Here is a 21,825-nt window from a genome sequence, read left to right as displayed (position 1 = left end):
CGTTTTTTGCTCCAAATTATTATTATTTTAAGTCTCTTAACTAGTCTAAGAGATAAAAAGTCTTAACTAGTGGGAAGGACAGATCGTGAAGCTGAGGCTCCAATACTTTGGCCACCTCATGAGAAGAGAAGAATCCTTGGAAAAGACCCTGATGTTGGGAAAGATGGAGGGCACAAGGAGAAGGGGACGACAGAGGACGAGATGGCTGGACAGTGTTCTCGAAGCTACGAACATGAGTTTGACCAAACTGCGGGAGACAGTGGAAGACAGGAGTGCCTGGCGTGCTCTGGTCCATGGGGTCACAAAGAGTTGGACACGACTAAACGACTAAACAACAACAGTCCAACATACAGATGACCCAAGAGGAACTGCAAAAAGGCTTAACAAGAGGAACTGCAGAAACCATCAGCAAAGAGGAATATCCTTCCGACAAAGAGCCTGGTCACCAGGAATAGCCAACTTCCTTTGCAAAGAACCCAGTGAGCAACTGATTGTCGGGACTCTAAAGCGCTGCATCACTCAGTGTCATTGTAATGCCAAGTGACTGAACAGGTGGGGTTCCTGCCAACCTGTTATATTTAGCCCAAAGTGGGGGATAGATTTAGGGGACAGAGGATCTGGTCTGCTGGCCAGATCCAGTTGCCTAAGCCACATTAGAACCCTTGGGAACCACCAGTAAACACAGATGAAAATATTCCATGTACCAAGCACCAGCCAACTACGGCACTGTACCTGCAGATCAGCAGATATAGGGAGTGTCAACTTCGGACTCTCTCAATACTGTTATAACTCTGTGAGGCTCTATGGGCATCAATGGAACTATATAAGCAACACCACCGTGAAAAGAGAAGAGGTGCTCAAATATTGCTCCCCAAATCAGTATTCCCAACATGAACTGAAATAATCAATCAACTCGTTTTCCAAGATACTAGGGATCTCTCTGTTGCACGAGAGAAGCAAATCTACTAAAAATATCTCTCGAAAGCATCCGGCCAAAGAGGCAGTGCTTTGATCTGAGAGAAAAAGGCAGCGCTGTGTTTCCTTCCGTAGGCACCAGGCAGGCCCTTTGAAACTACTTTTGTTTCTCTATAAAACAAATTATCAGGAAGTGGCTGAAACCCCCCATCCCTCCTCACCTCTCGTATGCATAAACAGTGAAGACGAGAAGGTAAACTTGGTTCCTGCCCAAGTGTTCTTGTAAAGTTGATGCAATTACTCTTCAGAGTCAAAGTAGCCCCAAACCCCTTTGCATTGAAACGATATTGGGGGGGGGGAGAAACCTGACGGGACAACCCAACCTGAGAACTGGCAATTCAAATGCATCTCCCCCAGCCAGCTATCATGGCCTGCGAGGTGCATGACAATCTCTCCTCTCCTCCCCTTCCAAATTCTTGCATTTCTAGGTAGGAGGCAAAAAAGAAAGAAAGAGGTTTTTAGAACATTTGGCTGCATTTGGCTTGTTGCATCTCCAGTTGTACAGACCTGTTTTAGGACCTGTAGCCAGGCTCACAGACACCATGTTTCTGTCCCATTATTTACCACTTTTCTATCCTGGCATAACTCTTCCAGGAGCACTGATTCCTTTGAGCCTCCCAACAACCTTAGGGCTGCCATATACATCTGGAATTTCCTGGACACAGCCAGGATTCGGCCCTTGTAAACAGTGTTTGGGTGGAAATCGCTGAAATGTCCTGGAAAATCCAGCAACATATGTCGGAAGTGTAGGTTTTGGCATAGCTCAACACTTCTTTTCTTTTCTTTCTTTCTTTTGGAGATTTTGGCCAAAAAATTAAAAAGCTCAACAACTTTTGTGTTTTTGAAATATGGCAGATAAGGAGACATCTAGTTGCTCAAAGCTACCTAGGAAACCTCATGGCACAGATAGACATTTGAACCCAGATCTCCTGAGTCAGAGTCCACCATTACACATATCTCTCACCAGTAACAGGACTTTCAGACATAGGGCTGCATCCAGCAAACTTCTAAACAGAGTTTTAAAAAAAGGTAAAGGTAAAGGACCCCTGGCAGTTAAGTCCAGTCACGAACGACTCTGGGGTTGCGGCGCTCATCTCGCTCTATAGGCCGAGGGAGCCAATGTTTGTCTGCAGACAGTTTTTCCGGGACAAGGGCCAGTATGACTAAGCTGCTTCTGGGGAAACCAGAGCAGCGCACGGAAACGCCATTTACCTTCCCGCCGGAGCGGTATCTATTTATCTACTTGCACTTTGATGTGGTTTCGAACTGCTAGGTTGGCAGGAGCTGGGACCGAGCAACGGGAGCTCACCCCTTTGCCGGGATTCGAACCGCCCACCTTCCGATCGGAAAGCCCTAGGCTCTGTGGTTTAGACCACAGCGCCACCCGTGTCCCTTAGACACAAGCTAGCCCATTAACTTAAACGGAACTATCCTGTGTGGGATTAGCACAGAATACCGCCACCTGTTGCATGTAAAAATAAAAAGGAAAACGGAGTCATTAAGAAGTCAAAGATATTTACATATCCAAGAGGGAGGCATTCCATATCAAACAGTACTGGGTCTATAGTTCACTTGTCTAGTGTTGCCATTTTTTTAAAAAAAATACTTACAAATTCTGTGAGGGCGAATCTGCAGCAGGAATGCACAGGTACTTCACTCCCTGCATTAAAAAAATATAAATATATCAAGGAAGAGAAAGTGCACACACATTCAAAGACTGTCTTCTTTCACTTTATTGGTGCTGCTCCTGGGAAGCCATTTTAAGATCTGGTTTCATCGGCGCACAATCGCGAACCACCACGTACGCAGATGTCAAAGTGAATCTTGGTGGTGGAAACATAACCTCCAGCTCTTTTGTTGTATTTGTCATTTTAACATGTCTTGTTTGTTCTGCAATGCTATAAATTGCTAATGTGCTATTTTACACAACTTGCCGCTTTCTTAAAATGAATGTAGATGAAGTAAATGTGTATTCGATGTTGGTTGGGGAAGGCTATATTGAATTAGTTAAATAAGTAATGGAAAGCAAAGAGTAATGGTGTGGGCATGGGTATTACTTTTAAATAGATGTTTTCGTTCTCAAGATTATTACAGTGCTGAGCTGAATGAAGCCTTCCCTCCCCACAATAAAATGTATTCTTAATCAGTCCTCACCAAAATAATTCAGTCTCAGACAGAGTTAGATATGGGCATCTCGGTGGAAAAAGAGAAACATAAGCTAAAAATTGCTTCACCAGATACGTATAACTCGTGGAAGGGACTCATCAATATTTCAACAGCAGCTAGTCAGACAACTTTGAAACCTCAAAAGCTGGCCACAAAGGTGATACTCCCTCCATCACTGGAAGCCAACTTAAACCAAGACAGACCTTTGACCAATCTTATAGAATCATAGAACTGCAGAGCTGGAAGGGACCCTCTTGCTAAGTGTTGCGTATATAGAATGACATCTCTCTACAGCAGGCATGTCAAACCTGCGGCCCTCCAGATGTTTTGGACTACAATTCCCATCTTCCCCAACCACTGGTCCTGCTAGCTAGGGATCATGGGAGTTGTAGGCCAAAACATCTGGAGGGCCGCAGGTTTGACATGCCTGCTCTACAGCATCCTCCAAATGAATCGGACTACAACTCCCATGAGCACCAGGCAGCACAGTCAAAAATGTATGGAAGGCACCAGGTTGGGGATACATAAAGACTCTCCTAAACTTTTTTGGAATTTCATTACCCATAATTCCTAGCAGGAAGGCTTCCAGCTCTTTAGGGAAGGAGCATTTGAACATTTTCTTCAACTCATTATAAATCATTTTCCAGAACTGTCTAATCTTTTTACAGTTCCACCACATGTGGATCTATGTGACTTCAACCTCCCTGATTTGCAAGAATTGTTACACACACACACACACACACACACACACGAATATATGATGTGTTCAATATTGCAGGGCTCATTTTGCAGTGGTAGTTGAGCAAAAGCAGAATCTTTCCTGTGCACACCCTCATGCAAGCTGTCTAAGAATTGTCCCAAAATGACCTCCAATTGTCAACAAGCCACTGTTCTAGTGCATATATTCTATCTATCTTCTATTTATTTTTGTATGTATACATTACATTCAACAACAACACGCTTTGCTGCTTATTATGCAAGCAGACTTCATCGGGGGTTTTGTGGCTAAAGTGGACGACTAAAGGAAATCTGACTGCATAAAGCAAGAAGAAAAAAAGCAACCAAAAGAGCAAGAGAAAGGGGAAAACAACAGCCACCAGTGTAACTGATTCAAGGCGCAGATAATACCAAAGGCAAGGCTGGCGAATACATGGCAGTGGGGTGAATGGAAGATCCCGCTGATTCCAGCCGGTCTTTGAATCACATCCCCTCCAATTTCAATGATTCTGTGGCATTGTGAACAACTTCATCCAATCTGCATTGAATACCACAATATAAAGAGCAGGATAGAGGCATAAAAATTGGGTTACTTACATATGGTGGGGGGGAGCATCAAACAGAGTTACCAAGCATGAGCAGTTTCATGCAAATTCCCAATTTTGTGTAGGCATTTTCTAAGTAGCGCTGTAAAAAAATCTGTCTTATCACAGGTCATCATGACAAGAGCCTCACCCTGAAACTTACTACATCAGGGTTGCATACCCCACAACTGTCCCAGAAAAACAGGGGCATCCCATTTTTTCCTGCGAGAGCATGGTGGATATTTTGGGCACCATGGTCTCATGTGATTTCGGGATGTCATCTCACCCCCCAAAACACAATATCACACATTTTGGGGCACTATGCCTGAAAAAAAAACTTTTGGGGGGGGGGCACGATCTTGTGCGGTGCCCAAATGCACTTTTTGGGTGCAGTGTCCAAAAAAGTGCTTTCTTTGGGACTGCAATCTCGCGCAGGTCACATGACTCACGTAGGAGTGTGGCCCCAGAATAGGGTGTTCTCATTTTCCCCGACATCATGTTGGAGGGTATGGAGTTGCTGGCATAATATCTAGAGCGGGACACCAACCAACAGAAAGCGAAAATCCGTCAAAATACAACTAGGCCAATTTATCCAAATTCCAGTGCCTTCGAAAAGGCGTGCATTGGAAGCCAATAAATTCATTTTCCTCTCAGTTTTCTATTTCATCAGACAAGAGTAACCACAAAGAGAAGCTTTTTTATTTCTCTTTAGGCCCTGAAAGTCAAGAGAACTGTTAAACCGATACAAAGGGAGAGTTAACAAAACTAGCGCAAGTATTCTGATTTCAAGATCGTCAAAGCTGAAAGAAGCAAGAGTTCAGCTCTGCAGAATGTCTGATATTTGCTCTTATTACTCAAACAGCTATCAAGCTGGTACCAGGTCAAGGTGCTAAAAAAATTATGATGCTAGGCTTGGTCCAGATAAAAACTACTCACTCCATTTTGCGTTTTAAAGAAAAGCTGTCATCAAAATTTACATATATTTCAGATTTTCCAAAACCATGTATTTGTTTTCAGTTAACAGGAAAACCATGACAGTAAGTACTTTAAGCTAGTTAACAGATTTGTTCACGAAACCCACAATGAGTTCTACATTTATATAGAAAATACAAATAAAAATTGTATAAAGAAAATGCTTTAAAATTCCTAGGGCATGGAACTGAACAGCTGGTTATCTCTTTAGAAAGGTATTTTAGCCTCTGTTTTAACACTCTAGAGAACCAACAACAATTTGAAAATTCTGCTTCACAATTTTGTTAGCCACATAACACCACTTCTGATTCCGAAGGAGACAGGCCACTCAGTAATTGTTGTTGTTTTTAACTAGGTCCCAATTCTTGTTCATTTAAAAGAATAAAGAATGAGCAAACACAGGATAGTAAGATCAAAATCTCCAGACTGTACAATAGCAACTTGCCTTTGATTGCTATAAATGAATGAGAACAACAGATTTTAAAAAAGTAATGAAGCCAAAGTGTAATTTCTTTACTTTCAAACAAACTTAAATGGAACAAATGTCCACATTAAACAAGCTGTTTCATTCTTAGATACACATTCTCAGCGAAAAGAATACTTATTCAAGTTCTTTAAGCTAGTAATCCAAGTACTCTAAATTTGTGGTGAAAGAAGAAAATGTAACCACCTAGTTTTAAGTACATTCTATCAATTACATGCTGTTCAAACAAATCTGGGATCAGATATTTAATTCCACTGATCTAACACCAATCTCCCCGTTTGAAAGTTTGCTTTGAAACTTCAGAAACTTTAGATGCCTGACTTCTTGGAAACTTATGAATCATCATCTTTTTAAAAATGGAAAGGGCAATAACCAATCAGGACTTTTGAGCTGTCCTAAATGACCACAAATTTCTAGGCTGAAATTAAGCAAGCAAGCAAGCAAGCAAGCAAGCAAGCAAGCAAGCAAGAAAGAAAGAAAGAAAGAAAGAAAGAAAGAAAGAAAGAAATGCCTTATTTTTGGCATTGAACTTCTCGGTATTTAAATTTATGTAAACCTTTCAACGACAGCTTCCAAGAAACACTTTAAGAGCCAAAAACAAAACCTTAGGGCACCTCATTTTGAAGGCAGATGCAAATAAAAACCCTCGAACACCTGGCAAGTTCTTTCAGGTTAGCCCAAAAAAAACCCCTATGCGTTATTTTGACTTGCCACATCAACAGATGAGGGGTGGACATACCTCTTTCGGATGAGAGGCATTTTATCAAAACGGCTTAAGTAGGAAACAGTTGGTTTCTCAAGGTTTTCTTGAGCACAACAAGAGGTTATCAAGAGTTCTGCCCAGGACAGCTACAGAACCACATCGGGGGGAAGGGGGAGAAAACCCCCAGTAATTTGTTTATTTGTCCTTTCAGTTGCTTTAAAGAGCAGTCACCCAAGTACAGTACGTGACTCATTTTATTATTGAAAATATTCAAAAGTTCCAGCGATAAGCAAAGCCATTTCACCGTTATTTTATCGTTGAAATATTTGTTGAAAACGCATGAAGAAAACAGGGTGTGCAAAATTCAAAAACAAGAAGGCAGCAACCAACTAAGGTGGGTTGTGCAATTATTTCCGAACTCAAGAGAATAACCGACCAGGACAAGTTCCATTCCACCACTAATAAAAGGGGTCATTGAATCACACTCTTAAGATTGAATTTGCTTCAGAAATGCACTGGCCACCATTGAGTGTTGTTCCGATTGACATCGCCTTACAAAAATAGATCATCATGCAACTGAATTAATGGTGGTGAGAACCAAAATATAAGAAACATTTAAACTCCAATGGTAAACTCTTGAACGAAAACTTCTTCAGACAAAGTCAAAAGGATCATTTCAAGTAAGCCCAATGCTTCTCTGAAAAGATCAGTGGAACCTGGGCTTTCCTCAGATTCCAAACAATGCTTTCAGATCACGATTGTGTTTGATTCTTTAACGCTATGAGGGCACAGACTACAGAAGAGGCCAGGTGTGTGTGTGTGTGTGTGTCCCTGTGTGTGTGTCCTGCCCTCAGCTTGGAGAATAAGGATAAAATTCAAATGTGACAAGTAACAGGGAAACTGATACCCATCAAATGAAATCAGACAGTGCTTCACACATAGAAAAATCTCAAATACAAACCAGAGAAACATTTAATTAGGCTGATAGCCTGTACTATGAAACCTCTGAATCTTAAAAGCCACAAATTTGACAGTAAATTGATAAAACGGATCGAGGTGTGATGAAATTTACAGCACCATTCCCTGCAGAATTGCATCCTGTAACTAAAGAAAAATAAAATTGCCTCCCAGATTTCTCAGTCAATTCATAAAGCCTTAAGAGTGAACAATCATCCCTATTATAATCTGGAACAAATCCAACTCATGTGAAACTATCCTGCCAGAAGCATATACGGTAGGTGGAATGGTGTTTCTTTCTTAGCAGAGTTTCCCCCATCAGTTTTGTAAAACATGAACTTACTGTGAAAATTTACCCTGTAAACTCTGGCAGACATGTTAGTCAGATTGCCCTTGTGCCTATAAATTTGGATCTTCTTAAAAGTATGCATCCACATCTAAAAAGAAGAGATGCCAGAACTCCCACTGATTTTTAACCTCACTGCTATCCAATTCAACCCATCCGTACTATACATTTAAAGCAGTATCATGCCAGCCATGGCTTCCTCTGAAGAATCCTTTCTAGGGTGCTGAGTGTAGGAAATTCCTATTCCTAGGATTCTGTGGGGGAAGCCAGGGCTGTTTAAAGTGGCATGATACTGCTTTAAACGCAGAGTGCGGATGGAACCTTTGTCGCCAATCACAGAAAATTCAAGGCAACTTTCCAAGTGGATGGCAATATATGTCAAAAAAGAATAAACCCAGCCGGGTGCACATTAAGCTCACCAAATTGGTTACACATCAAATAACCACAGTGTAACCTAGGCTTTCAAACTGAGCAAACCTTTCTTGCTGTGGTGGTGATGGTGGGGTTGTGAGATTATGCTCTTGGCCATAAATTTCAGCCTTTCTAAATGTTACCATCCAAATACAGTGGTACCTCTACTTACAAATAACTCTACTTACAAATGTTTCTACTTACGAATGGAGCTCCGTCCGCCATCTTGGATGCAGTTTAGATAGGATTTTTTCTACTTACGAATTTTTAGATAGGGTTGCTTCTACTTACGAATTTTTCCTCCCAATGCAATCCTGTGGGATTCGACTTAAAATTTTTTTCGACTTACAAATGTGCGTTCAGAATGCATTAAATTCGTAAGTAGAGGTACAGGCCTCTCCACCCCCCTTGCAAGCAAGCAAGATGGATTATCACAGCCCAAGGATTCTAACCCAAGTCTTGTGAAAACAGATGGGAGAGAGAGCTTCTGCATCACCCATTGTCCAGGATAGTGCCCCGCCATCAAACATTTGCTCCGATTCAGCACTAAAGATTGGGTTTCCCACAGGGAAAAGAGGGGAGACAAGGGGAAGTCTGGATGAACCGATAGATGGTTTCCCAGCTGAACCTGGGAAGTTGGTTGGTGAGCCGCGTAGGCAACTGGCTTTGGGCAAGATCATGTCAGAGACCAGGTACTGCTCTGATGAGGAATAATGGGAGCCTCCCCCCCCTCCGACCAGGATCCTGAAGCTGCCCAGGAGCAGTGGAGCAGTATAGATTTGGAACAGTGGTCTGCAGAGGGGCATAGTTCTGAAGACAAAAGTTGGGGCGAACTGGGGGGTGAACAGTAAGGTGAAGAAGAACTGGAAGAGAGAGAGCTAACAGACTCTCTCTCTCGCTGGAAAGTGTCCAGCCTATCAGTCTAAGGTCACGTAGAGCAGATAAGGCGGTGATACAAAAAGCAGGGGGGTTGCGAGATCAGGTTGCAAGATGGAAGTGACTAGGGGGGAAGTGGGGGGAATTCTTAAGCAGGAACAGCTTTATTCCAAGAATGGGTGCTTTGTTCTTTTGCTGTGGTCATTAAAGACTCTTTAAATGGTAAGGGAATATTTTCACTTTGTCCTGCTTATCTACAGCCAAAGGGGGGGGGGAGGAAGCCAAGTCCCCAGAGCCTGACAGATCAGGTGAAAGCCAGGTGACAATGCCTACGATGCACTGTACGAGGCAAGTTTAAAACACAGTGATGGAGTCATGTAACAGGGAGTTTAGGAGAAGGCAGTGGCAAGGGAGGCGATGATGGCTCAAGCTCTACCAGCTTTCTTCCCTTACCTCCACCATGGGCCTGGCACTGTCGTGGATCGAAAGAATGTGCGTTATGTTGTTCTTTTTCAGCTGTTCGGTGTCACGGGCATCTGTGGCAAAAGGAGACCAGGGAGGAAAAACCATTAGCACGGTCAGAGGTATTTAACTTGATTATCAAGTAGCACCACAAAAAGCATAACTTTGAGATGCGCTCCTCTCCCTATTTGCAGTGGATTGCTGAGCTACAAATGAGAAAAGCCTTCCTGAGCATCAGCTGCCACACAGAAGCACTGGTTACTTAATGGTCTTATGTCAACAAGAACAACAGTGTGCTGTGCTGACTAGGGTGCTGGGAGTAAGACGGCAGAGACCCGGGTTCAAATCCCCACTCAGCAACAAAGGTCCCTAGATGAGCTGGGCCCAGTTAATTTTTCTCAGCCTAACCAACCTCACTGGGGTGGTATGGCGAGAGAACAATGGGTGCCAACTTGAGCTCCTTAAAGGGACGGGAAGATATAAATGCTATAAATAGATTGTGCTGGGTGAGTTCTTTTTTTAGGGAAGTCAATGGCTCTTTTACAACCCGACATACATGATCACTAGAATTGTCACCGTAACACGAATTGGCTCAGGCACCTTTAAAAGCTGCACTCAAAATTCAGCAGTCACAATCTCTGTCCCCAATCACAGCATCTCCATGCCGGGGGGGGGGGGGGGCAGAGAAAAGCTTTTGAACACATAAACTGGAGAAGGATGTTTTCTGAAGAAGGGAAAATCCCTGGCATCTCCCATTATAAACTACGAGCCCCAAAAGCAGTCCATTCAATGGAAAGTGCTGCTCTGTAGATGTTCAGTTAATCTTCTTAATCATTTTAACAAATCATTCATGTCACAATGAGAATAGAGGGGGGGGCGGAATCTAGATTTATCACCAATTATAACCTTAAAAGTCGTACATTAGACGTCAAAGTAAATAGGGGGGGAAGTGAATTCTAGGCCAGTGGTGCTGATTCCTGGTTCATTTCCAGGCTCAATTCAAGGTACTGATTTTAACTTAAGTTCTAAATGTACCCACCTCTCCAGCTACTGAGCAGAGGACCTGATGTGGATCTCTCCTAGCTTTACCAAAAAGCCCATAGGTTGTTTAATTAAGACTTTATAGGTCAAAACCTAGAAATATACCCATGCTGTCATTTGCTTTTCAGTAAAGGGAAGAAAGGTATTGCTAGCCTCCTATATATTGTAAAATGACACCCAAAATACATGCATTTAAGATTTCTTGCAAGAAAGAATTCATGGGCAATAAGAGTACTAAAACTGATGGCTGCTTCTACTGTTTGGACACAGATGCTTCTGAAAACCATTTGCTGGGAACTGCAGGAGAAGGGAGAGTCCTCCTTGTTGTTGTTTTTAATATATTTTTATTAAAGATTTCTTGGTTTACAAAAGTATGTGCAATGTCTCTTTTTTCAAGTTACATTTTCTACAAATCAATTTCATTTGTTGAGACATTATAGTTACATTAGGAAGAAAAGGGGGAAAGAGGTGGAGGGGGGACTGGTGAGTGGGGTTGGGGTTGGGGGTGAGGTCGGGTGGAAGTGCTTCTATTCTACTTAATAGAATAGTGTGGGGTTTTGTGTCAGTGTCTCTTGTACAAGTTCTCTTTACTATTCACTTGTATTCCTTAGGTGGTGAAAGAGGTTGGCATAGGGTGTGGTTGGTTGTCTTTGATTGGCTCTAATGAAATTTGTTTTTGTGTGTGAGTGGTGTGTGTGTGTGTGTGTATCAGGTTAGCCAGATTGATTCGAATGCTGTCGACAGGTTCTTGTCGTTGTCTTGTTGGGCTATGTATGTGACCAAGGGGAACCAAACCGGGGTGAAGGCGTCTTCTTCTATTTGTCCCCCTGTCAGTTTCAATTTGTTGGTTAGTTTTTCTAATACAGTGGTACCTCGACTTACGAACGACTCGACAACCGAATTTTTCGACTTACAAATGGGGCAAATGGCCGCACGCTTACGAATTTCTCGACATTCGAACGGAAACCATGGCAGTTTTAGATAGGGCTTTTTCGACTTACGAATTTTTAGATGGGGTTGCTTCGACTTACGAATTTTTCAATTTCCAATGCATTCCTATGGGAAATCGTGTTTCCAATGGCGCTTTTCGACTTACGAATTTTTCGACCTACGAAGGTGCCTTCGGAATGGATTAAATTCATAAGTCGAGGCACCACTGTAAGGCTGTTTCCTGTACTATTTGATACCATTTGTGGGCAGCTTGGATTTACAGTCTATGGAAACTACGGGAAGAACCACGGCGTAGTTGTAGGGCATGTGCTTTGCATGCTCCCAAGGTCCCATGTTCAACTCCCGGCTCCTCTAGGCATGGCTCAGAAAGGCTTCTGTCTGAATGAAACCAAGGAGAGCCATCGCCAGTCAGCACAGAGTCTAGACGGTATGGACTGTTCTGAGCTTAGATGGCAAATGCTCTGACTCAGTAAGGCGCTGGCAGGTTTTTAATGTAACAAAGCTTTGTTTTGTTTTGTTACTGTGTTATTTGGTGGCCTTGAGGTAGGTGGAGGAGCATGTTATGAGTAGATTTCAGTTTCATGTGAATTGCAATAGGAATTGATGCTCCCAGAAGAAACCAACTCCCTCATCTTTCTACGCCTTTAGATATCTTCCAATATCTAAAGGGCTGTCACACATAGGATGGAGCAAGCTCGTTTTCTCCTGCTCCCGAACCAATGGATCCAAGTTACAAGGAAAAAGATTCTGACTAAACATCAGGAAGAACTTTCTGACCATAAGAGCTGGCTGCCACATCTCTGAGGCGGAGTGCTACCAGTGAGAAGATCTTTTCCACCTCGTGGTGCCCTGACTATAGAACGCCCTCCCCAAACACGTTCACCTGAGGCCTACTTTGCTTTGAAGTTTTGTGACTTATATACATGCTACAGAATATGCCATTTTTACATCTCATAGAATAAAGTTTAGAACATTTCTCCATTCCAGATTTCCCCAATGTCAGTTGGACACTGCCTAATGATAAACGTGCTCCAGATTTGAAATATCAGTAATTCCAGTGGAACATTGGGGGAGCCAATAGCTGGGGTGAGGAGTTGCGAGCCTCAAATGCACTAGTTTTTCCCTTCCAAACAAGAAAACTGTAAAAAATTATGGCAGTTAAAAAGAGGCCTTTCAAATGTAGCCATCTTACATTTTAAGTCCAGAACAACCAAGACAAGAGGAGAGAGTTACTGCAGTTATTTAGAATTTGGCCTGTGGCATTCCACTTAGCATGCCGAAACACAACCAACTGTAGATCTTATTGTTGAATTGGGAAGAGTTCCCAGCAGTCCTCCTGGTGAACTAACAGGCAGCTTGCTGAAGGATTAAACTGCCGCAGCTTAACCACCAGCATTTATATCTCGCCTCCATAGAAACAGTGGGCAACACTTCACAGGCCAAGTGATGCAGCAGCCAGCAGAGGTTGCAAGGCAGAAAAGCTGCACGGCTCGAACTCGGTGGTTAAGTGCTGACTCACTCTGCAATATCAGCCAGCTTCTCTTTGCCTCGACTCAATCACAGAGGGAGAAATCTAAAAAGAACCAAATTGGGAAACAGATACCAGGTCTCGGTTTCGCCACGCTGGGTGTATTCAACCTTTAGCCACCAAGGTCTCGGTGTTACAGTCGATGAACCTCAGAGCAGTTTGTACGTTTGTTTCTCACAAACGCAAAACCACACCACCGTGTTATTTAATCTACATTACTTACCTTCTTCCCATGTTCACCAGTTTTATTCTTTGTCCACCATTTAATCATTTATTTACGTTCCCCGAATGACACATTCTTGTCAACTGCCAAAGCACTGAACCAATAAAGGGGCTAAGCTTTTAGTCAAACCTGATAAAAACATAAGTGTTTTCAAGGTTACACAACTAAGCCTCTTTGGTTTGGGGCCTGTTTTTGGAACTGTAGCACGATCCTTTTCAGGTATGAATTTAAGCAGTGCTACTGTCTCACAGGTGTGGATTGGGTATGCAGTTGGCCACAGTGTCTAACCCTGCCATCTCTTCCTTGCCGCCCGTCCAGTCTTTAGGTAAAGGTAAAGGGACCCCTGACAATTAAGTCCAGTCGCGAACGACTCTGGAGTTGCGGTGCTCATCTTGCTTTACAGGCCAAGGGAGCCGGCGTTTGTCCGCTTCCGCTGACAGTTTTTCTGGGTCATGTGGCCAGCATGACTAAGTCGCTTCTGGCAAAACCAGAGCAGCACACAGAAATACCGTTTACCTTCCCGCTGAAGTGGTACCTATTTATCTACTTGCACTTTGACGTGCTTTCAAACTGCTAGGTTGGCAGGAGCTGGGACTGAGCAATGGGAGCGCACCCCGTCGCGGGGATTTGAAGTTCGAACCGCCAACCTTTCGATCGGCAAGCCCAAGCGGCACAGTGGTTTAACCCACAGCGCCACCCGCACCATCCGGTCTTTTACCTCTTTGAAAATGCCATTCCTCTGCCACGAGGCTGAAACTGTACCATGGCCCACTACAACTTTAGAGCAAAGTAATGTCGACATAGGTGGCTGCACGACCAGAGGCCCTCGGATCACTCCGCGAAGGCCCGGATCCAAGCCCGGACCTCCGCAAAGCCATCCGAAGCTCCGTGGGTGCACTGCACCACCGGAGGCCCTCTGATCACTCCGCGAAGGCCCCAACAAGACAAACCCCAAGACAAACAGTGACAAACCTCAACATCCGAGAGGCCTCTACAACTGCCCCAAGCCAAGCCTTCACATCCACAGGATGCCCAGCAGGTAGCTTCCCAGCCCCAAAGTTAGGTAAGGAACACTTACCAAGTGAAGACCAAGAGCAGTGAAGCCGTTAAGAAAACAAAGATGAGCCTGGGCCAAAAAACCCTTTACCAACCCTTGCCCCACCCCCAGCTGTAGCAAAATGGGTGGCACCTAGGGTAAGCCCACCTACCCTGGGGGGGGGAGTAGAAGATACAATACTGTCTTATTTATTTTATAGTACAGTACATTGATTATTGCCTTCATTTTATGGATCAATGGTCTTGTTAGAAAGTAAAATTCGTATTAAATTGCTGTTTTAGGGGGTGTTTTTCATAGTCTGGAACGGATTAATCCACTTTCCATTACAGTGCAACCTCGGGTTATGATCACCTCTCTTTATGAATTTTCAGTTTACAAACGCTGCGGACCCATCTGGAACGGATTAATTCACTTTCCATTACTTTCAATTGGAAAGTTCGCTTCAGTTTATGAACAGACTTCCGGAACCAATTACACACATGCTTCAGGTTAAGTATGCTTCAGGTTGAGTACTCTGTGGACCCGTCTGGAACGGATTAAACCACTTTCCATTACTTTCAATAGGAAAGTTCGCTTCAGTTTATGAATGCTTCAGTTTAAGTACTCCGCGGACCATCTGGAACAGATTAATCCACTTTCCATTACTTTCAGTGGGAAAGTTCGCTTCCGTTTATGAACGCTTCAGTTTATGAACAGACTTCTGGAACCAATTGTGTTCATAAACCGAGGTACCACTATACTTTCAATGGGGAAGTTCGCTTAAGGTTAAGTACGCTTCAGTTTAAGTACAGACTTCCGGAACCGATTGTGTTTGTAAACTGAGGTACCACTGTACATCCATGTTTTCCCTGACATTTTGCCAATTTGGCAAAATCCCCCCCCCCCCCGGGACACCATTTTTACACCCACAAACCAGGACATGTCAGGAAATTTCCTCACGTATGGCAAGCCTAGACAAAGCTGTCACACACAGAGAGACAAAAAGTTTGGAAGCAAAATGTGGTTGGGCACTATGGCTGCTAATGACACTGAACTTACCTTTAAAATTTCCAAGGAACAAGCCAGGAAGAATCTGTGAGAAAGAAAGAAATATAATATCAAATGTACATCTCTTGTGGTAACATGCTCTGACGCAGTTCAATTTGCATACAGAATGGAACATAACACTGTTTATATCTGTAGAGTCTGGCAACATAGTAAGGGCAGCGTGTGTTTCCTTCCAATGTTCCCCACTTCACTTTGAAGCTTTTTTCTTTTTCATTTCAGGGTCCCATAGCTTAACAGTAGTTTAATAAAGGCGGGAGGGGCCCAGTAAAACAAACCTAAACCAGTGTTTCTCAAACTCGAGTCTCCAAGGGGTTTTTTGGATTACAATTCCCATCATCCCTGACCACTGGTCCTGCTAGCTAGGGATGATGGGAGCTGTAGTCTGAAAACAGCTAGGAAACCCTGCTCTAAACTAAGAATCCATCACTCATTTTACACCAAAAAATGCTGTAATTTTACTTAGATCAGTAATGGGAATGGCTTGATTTGAAGCTATCTCTGAACGCAGGGCTGGTCCACAGTTGTCCCTTAGATGGTTTCTGACTTCTTTTTAAGTGTCCTGAACTTAATAACAATTACATCTTAATATAAAGTTGTACCCATTGGTTTATGTGTCCTTCAGCATGGGTCTTCATCACCATCCACAATCTATCTCTTACACATTTGGAATTAGAGGAAGGAGCAGACACTGGCAGTCCAAGGACCATATCCGAACCTTGCCGGTTTCACTAGGTCTCTCTTTGGAAACTTAGAGGCAAAAGACATGAGGAGATTGTGGCTGTGGAAACAGGACTGGAGATTATGAGAGATGAGACAACTCTCCATGCCCTCTTCATTATATGGCCATCATATATATTGATAGCCAGAAATTTTGGGGGGGGCTATCCGTGTCCATGGTATGATTTTCAGCCCAGATCTGCTATGGGTTCCAAGCTACATGGTATCTGCTGGACAAAGGGAGCTATTTGTGCGCGGTGGCTTTTGTGGCAGGGGATCTCCAGCCCTCCCGCCATTTTGTAGAGGTGGGGAGGGCACGGAGAGGGTGTGAAGTAACAAGCACATGCAAACAAACAGCTCCTGACCTATAAAGCAGCTCCAATGTCAGATTCAGGTGGTTTTGGTTTGCCCTATTTAAATAGCTGCCAGGGAAGGAGGACAGACACACACACACACACACACAGAGAGAGAGAGAGAGAGAGAGAGAGAGAGAGAGAGAGCGCACAGCATGTGAAAGAGGAGCTGGTTAAATCTTCTGCCCCGTGCTACAGCTCTGATGAATATATCCCTCCTCTAAGGTGCCATGGCCATTGGTGGCATCCCCCATATGACTAAATGGGTCGCTTGAAGCCGCTTGACAGCCGGGGCTGACCAGTACAGTCATACCTCGGTTTAAGTACGCTTCGGTTTGAGTACTTTCAGTTTAAGTACTCCGCGGACCCGTCTGGAACGGATTAATCCACTTTCCATTACTTTCAATGGGAAAGTTCGCTTCAGGTTAAGTATGCTTCAGGTTAAGTACAGACTTCCGGAACTAATTGTGTACTTAAACCGAGGTACCACTGTACCTCATTTTTATCATTCCTTAGGGCAGACGGGCCTTTGCACAAGGACTAGGCCACATCACAGTCCTGAGGGATCGTTCAGCCAGTAGAGAATGAGACTCTTAATCTCATGTTGGGTGAAAGATTCGTGCACTGCAGTTAGGCTAGTTGATCCTCATGGTCCCTTCCAACTCTACAATTCTACACCCATGAAAAGAAAGTCTTGAGCAATGATTGCTGGGACAAAGAAGAAGGAAGGAAGGCTAGGATCCATCTTGGGCAGGCTGGCTGCGGTACAAGCCCCTCTTGAAATGACCATGCTGTAAGATCTGGACTCCCTCCTTACAGACTGAAGGTGTAAATAGGTGAATAAACCATATTTCTTAAAGCTGCAACTGTCTCCGCTGTGTCTGGAACCCCATGGGCTCTTGCCACCACTCGGCAGACAGAGCGGGAGGCACATCAGATCCCAGAGGAGGGAATTACACTTCAGCAGTAAAGCACAACCTTTCTATTCCAAAGATGCCAGGGTCAATCCCTCACATCTCCAAGAAGGGCCAGAAGAGACTCCTGCTGCGTGAACCCCTGGAAACCTTGCTACCGGTTCCGTGTGGTCAAGACGAACGAGATGGAACATTGGTCTGACTCGGAACAAAGCATCTTCGATGACTTGCCAAAGTTACTGAGGCAGATCCCCGCCCCCAGGGAGCTTACAAGATGAAACAGACAGTGGGGGGAAACCGAAGGCGCAAAGGGTGGGAGAGACCAGAGTGTGTGAGAGGAAGAATGTGAGCAAATGCTGCCGATTCCGCTTCAGGGAGGTTCCAGCAGCAGGCGAGCGACTAAACGCAGCATTTTAGACGGGTCAGGCAATGGGCAGGAGCAAACAATAGCCAGATGATCCAATTGTGGCAACAGCAGCTGTTAGCAATCTCTGGGGGTTGCCTTTTGTCAGAAACATTAAGGAAGCAAGTAAGCCTGCCTGGCTTACGAACAAAGGGCTGCAGTGTTTTTGGAAAAATTCAAGTAATCCACTGCTGGCCGATTTCTCTTGTCTACACCATACATGGTTACAGGAAAAGGGTACACTCCATTTACCAACTAAGGGCATTGATACCGACAGGCCCGGTCATCTCCAGGGGTGCATGGCTTTGCAGTCAGCCTCTGAGCTTCTTGCAACATGTCATTACAGCCCCAAGCATAGCATCACGGTAATTATGAATGAAAAAGGTGGCCAAAAGTAGCACGCAAGCCCACTCACTCAGCAGCCACTTCCTCTCCTAATTGCACACTTATGACCCCAGCTACAGCCAAAGTTGCCTGCTGCTGTTGGGGCCAAGATCTAGCCTGGTACGTAAATCCAAGTACAATGTGGGTGGGACTCTTCATGGGCACGCCTACCTTTCCTATTTAGCCCCACCCACATACTTGGCCAGTGCATCCTATCAATCTATGTGAAGGAGGCCTTTTATGTAAGCTGCATTAAAGCTCCAAGTACCTTAAATAATAGTAAGTGGATTACAACCCTAAACCAGCTCACATGGACGTTTCATAGGGATGGATAGGATTTCCATGATGTTATAAATAACCCCAGCAGAGTAGTAGAGAATATGCTTTGTACAGAAACAGCCCCAGATTCAAACCCCAGTATCTCCAGAAAGGGCAGGGAAATATTCATGTCAGGAACACTGGAAAGCCACTGCCTTTGGGTCCCTAGCTGTTGCTGGACTACAGCTCCCACCATTCCTAGCCAACATGGCCAATGATCAGAGATGGTGGGAGTTGCAGTTCAAGAACATCTGGGAACCCAACGATGAGAAAGACTGGTGTACTTAATACTAAGCTGGGTGGACTGATGATCTGACTTAGAATCATAGAATTGTAGCATTGGAAGGGACCCCAAATGCCATCTAGCCCAGCCCCCCTGCAATGCAGGAATCTTTTGCCCAGCATGAGGCTCAAACCCATGACCCTGAGATTAAGAGCCTCCTACTCTACCAACTGAGCTATTGATATAAGGCAGTTTCCTGTGTCCTCCTTTTTATTAAGAGAGACATCATAGTGTATCATGAGGTGGGCATGAAACATATCATCCAACTTCTTGCCAGGCAGATATAACCAAGTCTGGCCAAAGTGTTCTGCTTCTCCTTTCCTCTTCTCCCACCTCCAACGTTGAAACTATCCAGCTTCCTTTTTTTCAGCCTCCCACTTTGAAATACGTGCATCACTCCTTGGTAAACTGTGACATCAGGAAGCCATCGGTAGCAGCAACAAGACATCACACACTGAACGCCACCAACTTCCAACACAATCCATATCAGGCAAGAGATACAGAACAATTAAATCAAGAACGAATAGATTGAAAACCAGTTTCTATCCAAGAGCTATAACCATCTTAAATGATGTAGTAAATAATATGATCTTGGGGAGTTGTGATGGGTGTGTGTGTGTGTGTGGCTGTAATTGTGTTTTTTGTTTTGTTTTTATGGGATGGCATTCAATTTTGTTGTACTATGTACAATGACAATAAAGTATCTACCTACCTATCTGTCTAGTGGGGACAGCTGGGATGCCACAAATGCAAACCACCAGCCCGTGTGGAAATGTGCAAGAAGCCCAGGATCTCCTCTTCATTTTTGTTTTTTTTAAATATAAACCAAGGATGGGGAATCCGTGGCCCTTCAGCTCCCATCAATCCTGACCACTGGCCAAATGCGAGTCCATTCCTGCATTGCAGGGGGTTGGACGGGATGACCCTTCCAGCTCTACAATTCTATCAAGCTAACACCACCCTTCTTATGACCAAAGGAGAAGGCGACTGCAAGAGACTCCTCTAGCGGTTTAAAGAGCATGCACGAGCTGGCCGAGGAACCCAGCTGCAAGTTCTTCGACTAACCGGAGCGTTTCCGCCTGCCTATGCAAAAGACAAAATGCGCCTCCAGGAAACGAGCCGTGAAAATAGCACACTATGTGCAGTGGTGGTGGTGGTGGTTGATGCGTGGCAGGGCTGGCGCAGATCCAGCCGCGCGAATTATGAGGCGTTTGCTTTCCCCACTATTGGGGACTCGAGGTGTGTGAAGCACATGATGATGCGTGTGCTAGAAGGAAGTCCCACTGGCAGCTTACCGCCCCCCTGCAGCATAGAAATTTGCAGCCTCAAGGTTCAGACATTGACCTCGGTGCGGCTTACTTCCGAGTAAACAACCCGGGGGGGGGAGGGTCGGGATGCATGTGCGGACGTCACTCACCCCACCGGGGGGGGGCAGAGACGGGGCAAACCCAGCCTCCCATTTCTTCAAGTGCCTTCGTTTGCCAGCCACCCACCACCACCACCAAAGCAGCCGCTTGTTGCCACTCAGTATCCAGAAAGTTCCCCTAAAGGAAGCGTCGCTTTTCACGCCCTATTTCCCACGGATCAAAACAAGCATCGAGTGGGTGGCTTAGTTTGGGGTGGGGAATCTTCTCCATTCGTTTCTTCACTGGATCGTTTCAGAAACCTCGCGCGCGAACGCATAAAAAAAAAACACCCAGAAACAAAACAGAATAAGCAGCGTTTTTTACCTTGTTCATCCCATTCCCCATGGCTCTAAGCGGTCTGAAACTTTAGCACCAGAGACTGGAAGCAGCCCAATTGGTGGGACGCTGCAAATAAAATAAAATAAAAATGCGCGATGGGCAGAGGAGGAAGTATTTACTCCGTTGTGAAGGGGGAATTGGGTAAACGGGGTTGTTATGTTATTTTGCTGCGCAGACCGCCAGCATCTTTTTTCCCCGCCCGCAAAACTGTCTGCGAGCCCGGGACTTTCCTCCTAGGCGTCTTATGGTCGGAGGTTTTTCCGCCCGGCCGCCCCTGGACTCGGCTGGAGTCGGAGAAGCAGCTCAGCTTGAACTAGTTGCGAGCTCGCCCTTGCCAGGAATTGCGTCTCGCTCCGGCCCTCCTTGCCTTCAACCACTCCCACGTGCAGTTAAAATCCAGGCGCCGTGCGAGCTTCCCCCGATCTCGCCGCCAGCGACTCTGGGTCTCGTAGTTTTCACGGTAACCCCGAGCCGGGCTAAGACGCGGCTCGAAACTACAGCTCCCGGCATGCGCTGCGCCAAGCACGGGCTCCGCCCTTTCGAACGCGTAGCGGAGCGTGAGCTTTCATTCCTGGAAGGATGAGTAAGCGGCGTCTCGGGGTTCTATGCGAACTGTGGGCGTGGACGTTCAGTTTCTGAGCAGGGGCAGCCCAATTCCGCGACATTTCTCTTGCATATAAAATATTTCTATTTTTTGCCGTTCATGCAAATCAACACTTGTCAGAAAAGAGTTCAAGCCCTCGTTACAGGATCTTTTTTTCCAGTAAATGGCTACTTTGGAACATTGTTTACCACTGTATTTCGATGTCCCAGTTATAGCAAAGTTTTCGGACGCTGGAGATAAGCAGTTGTTGTTTTGTGGACGTTTTCGAAGGTAGTGTTATCGGCTGTGGTGTGTGCCGTGTTTTCATCCCATCCGTTTTTGCAAATTCCGCCTCCTCCCCCCTCAAAACCCGTTGTTGTTTTTTACCAGAAGCTATCGTGGGGATTTCTGCATGCAGTTTTTAATACATCGCAACCTACTTAGCTTTAGCGCAGTGGAATCCCATGCATGTTTACACCCAGTTAAATACTCCCTTAAAAAAACAAAAACAAAAGTGGAGCTTACTCCCAGGTAAAAGGGTCATAGAGCTACAAACTTTTTGTGTCTCCTACAGTAGCTAATGGTTTTCTGGTGCTTTGGGTACCCCAAAAGTCAGAGAAACAAG

At 44.7% G+C, this 21,825-nt stretch overlaps 1 protein-coding gene across 2 annotated transcripts in view; it reads right to left on the bottom strand.

The window, feature by feature from the left end:
• The window catches only part of DUSP22 (dual specificity phosphatase 22), a 35,727-nt gene extending 14,702 nt beyond the window's left edge, over positions 1-21,025 (bottom strand). The window contains exons 1-5 of one of the 2 annotated variants that reach the window (XM_060277996.1): positions 20,603-20,614; positions 15,492-15,525; positions 9,645-9,727; positions 4,270-8,642; positions 2,586-2,635 (exon numbers count right to left, since the gene is read on the bottom strand). In XM_060277996.1, coding sequence (XP_060133979.1) covers positions 2,586-2,635; positions 4,270-4,293 — 74 coding nt within the window. In that variant the 5' untranslated portion in view covers positions 4,294-8,642; positions 9,645-9,727; positions 15,492-15,525; positions 20,603-20,614. Of the gene's footprint in view, positions 1-2,585; positions 2,636-4,269; positions 8,643-9,644; positions 9,728-15,491; positions 15,526-20,602 lie in introns of both variants that reach the window. The other variant, XM_035126372.2, reaches the window with a different exon arrangement.
• Between the last annotated feature and the right edge of the window lie 800 nt (positions 21,026-21,825).

Source organism: Zootoca vivipara, chromosome 8, assembly GCF_963506605.1.
Source record: "Zootoca vivipara chromosome 8, rZooViv1.1, whole genome shotgun sequence".
Taxonomy (NCBI): domain Eukaryota; kingdom Metazoa; phylum Chordata; class Lepidosauria; order Squamata; family Lacertidae; genus Zootoca; species Zootoca vivipara.
Note: the sequence above shows the minus strand (reverse complement) of the source record. Positions and strands in the feature narration are given on the sequence as shown.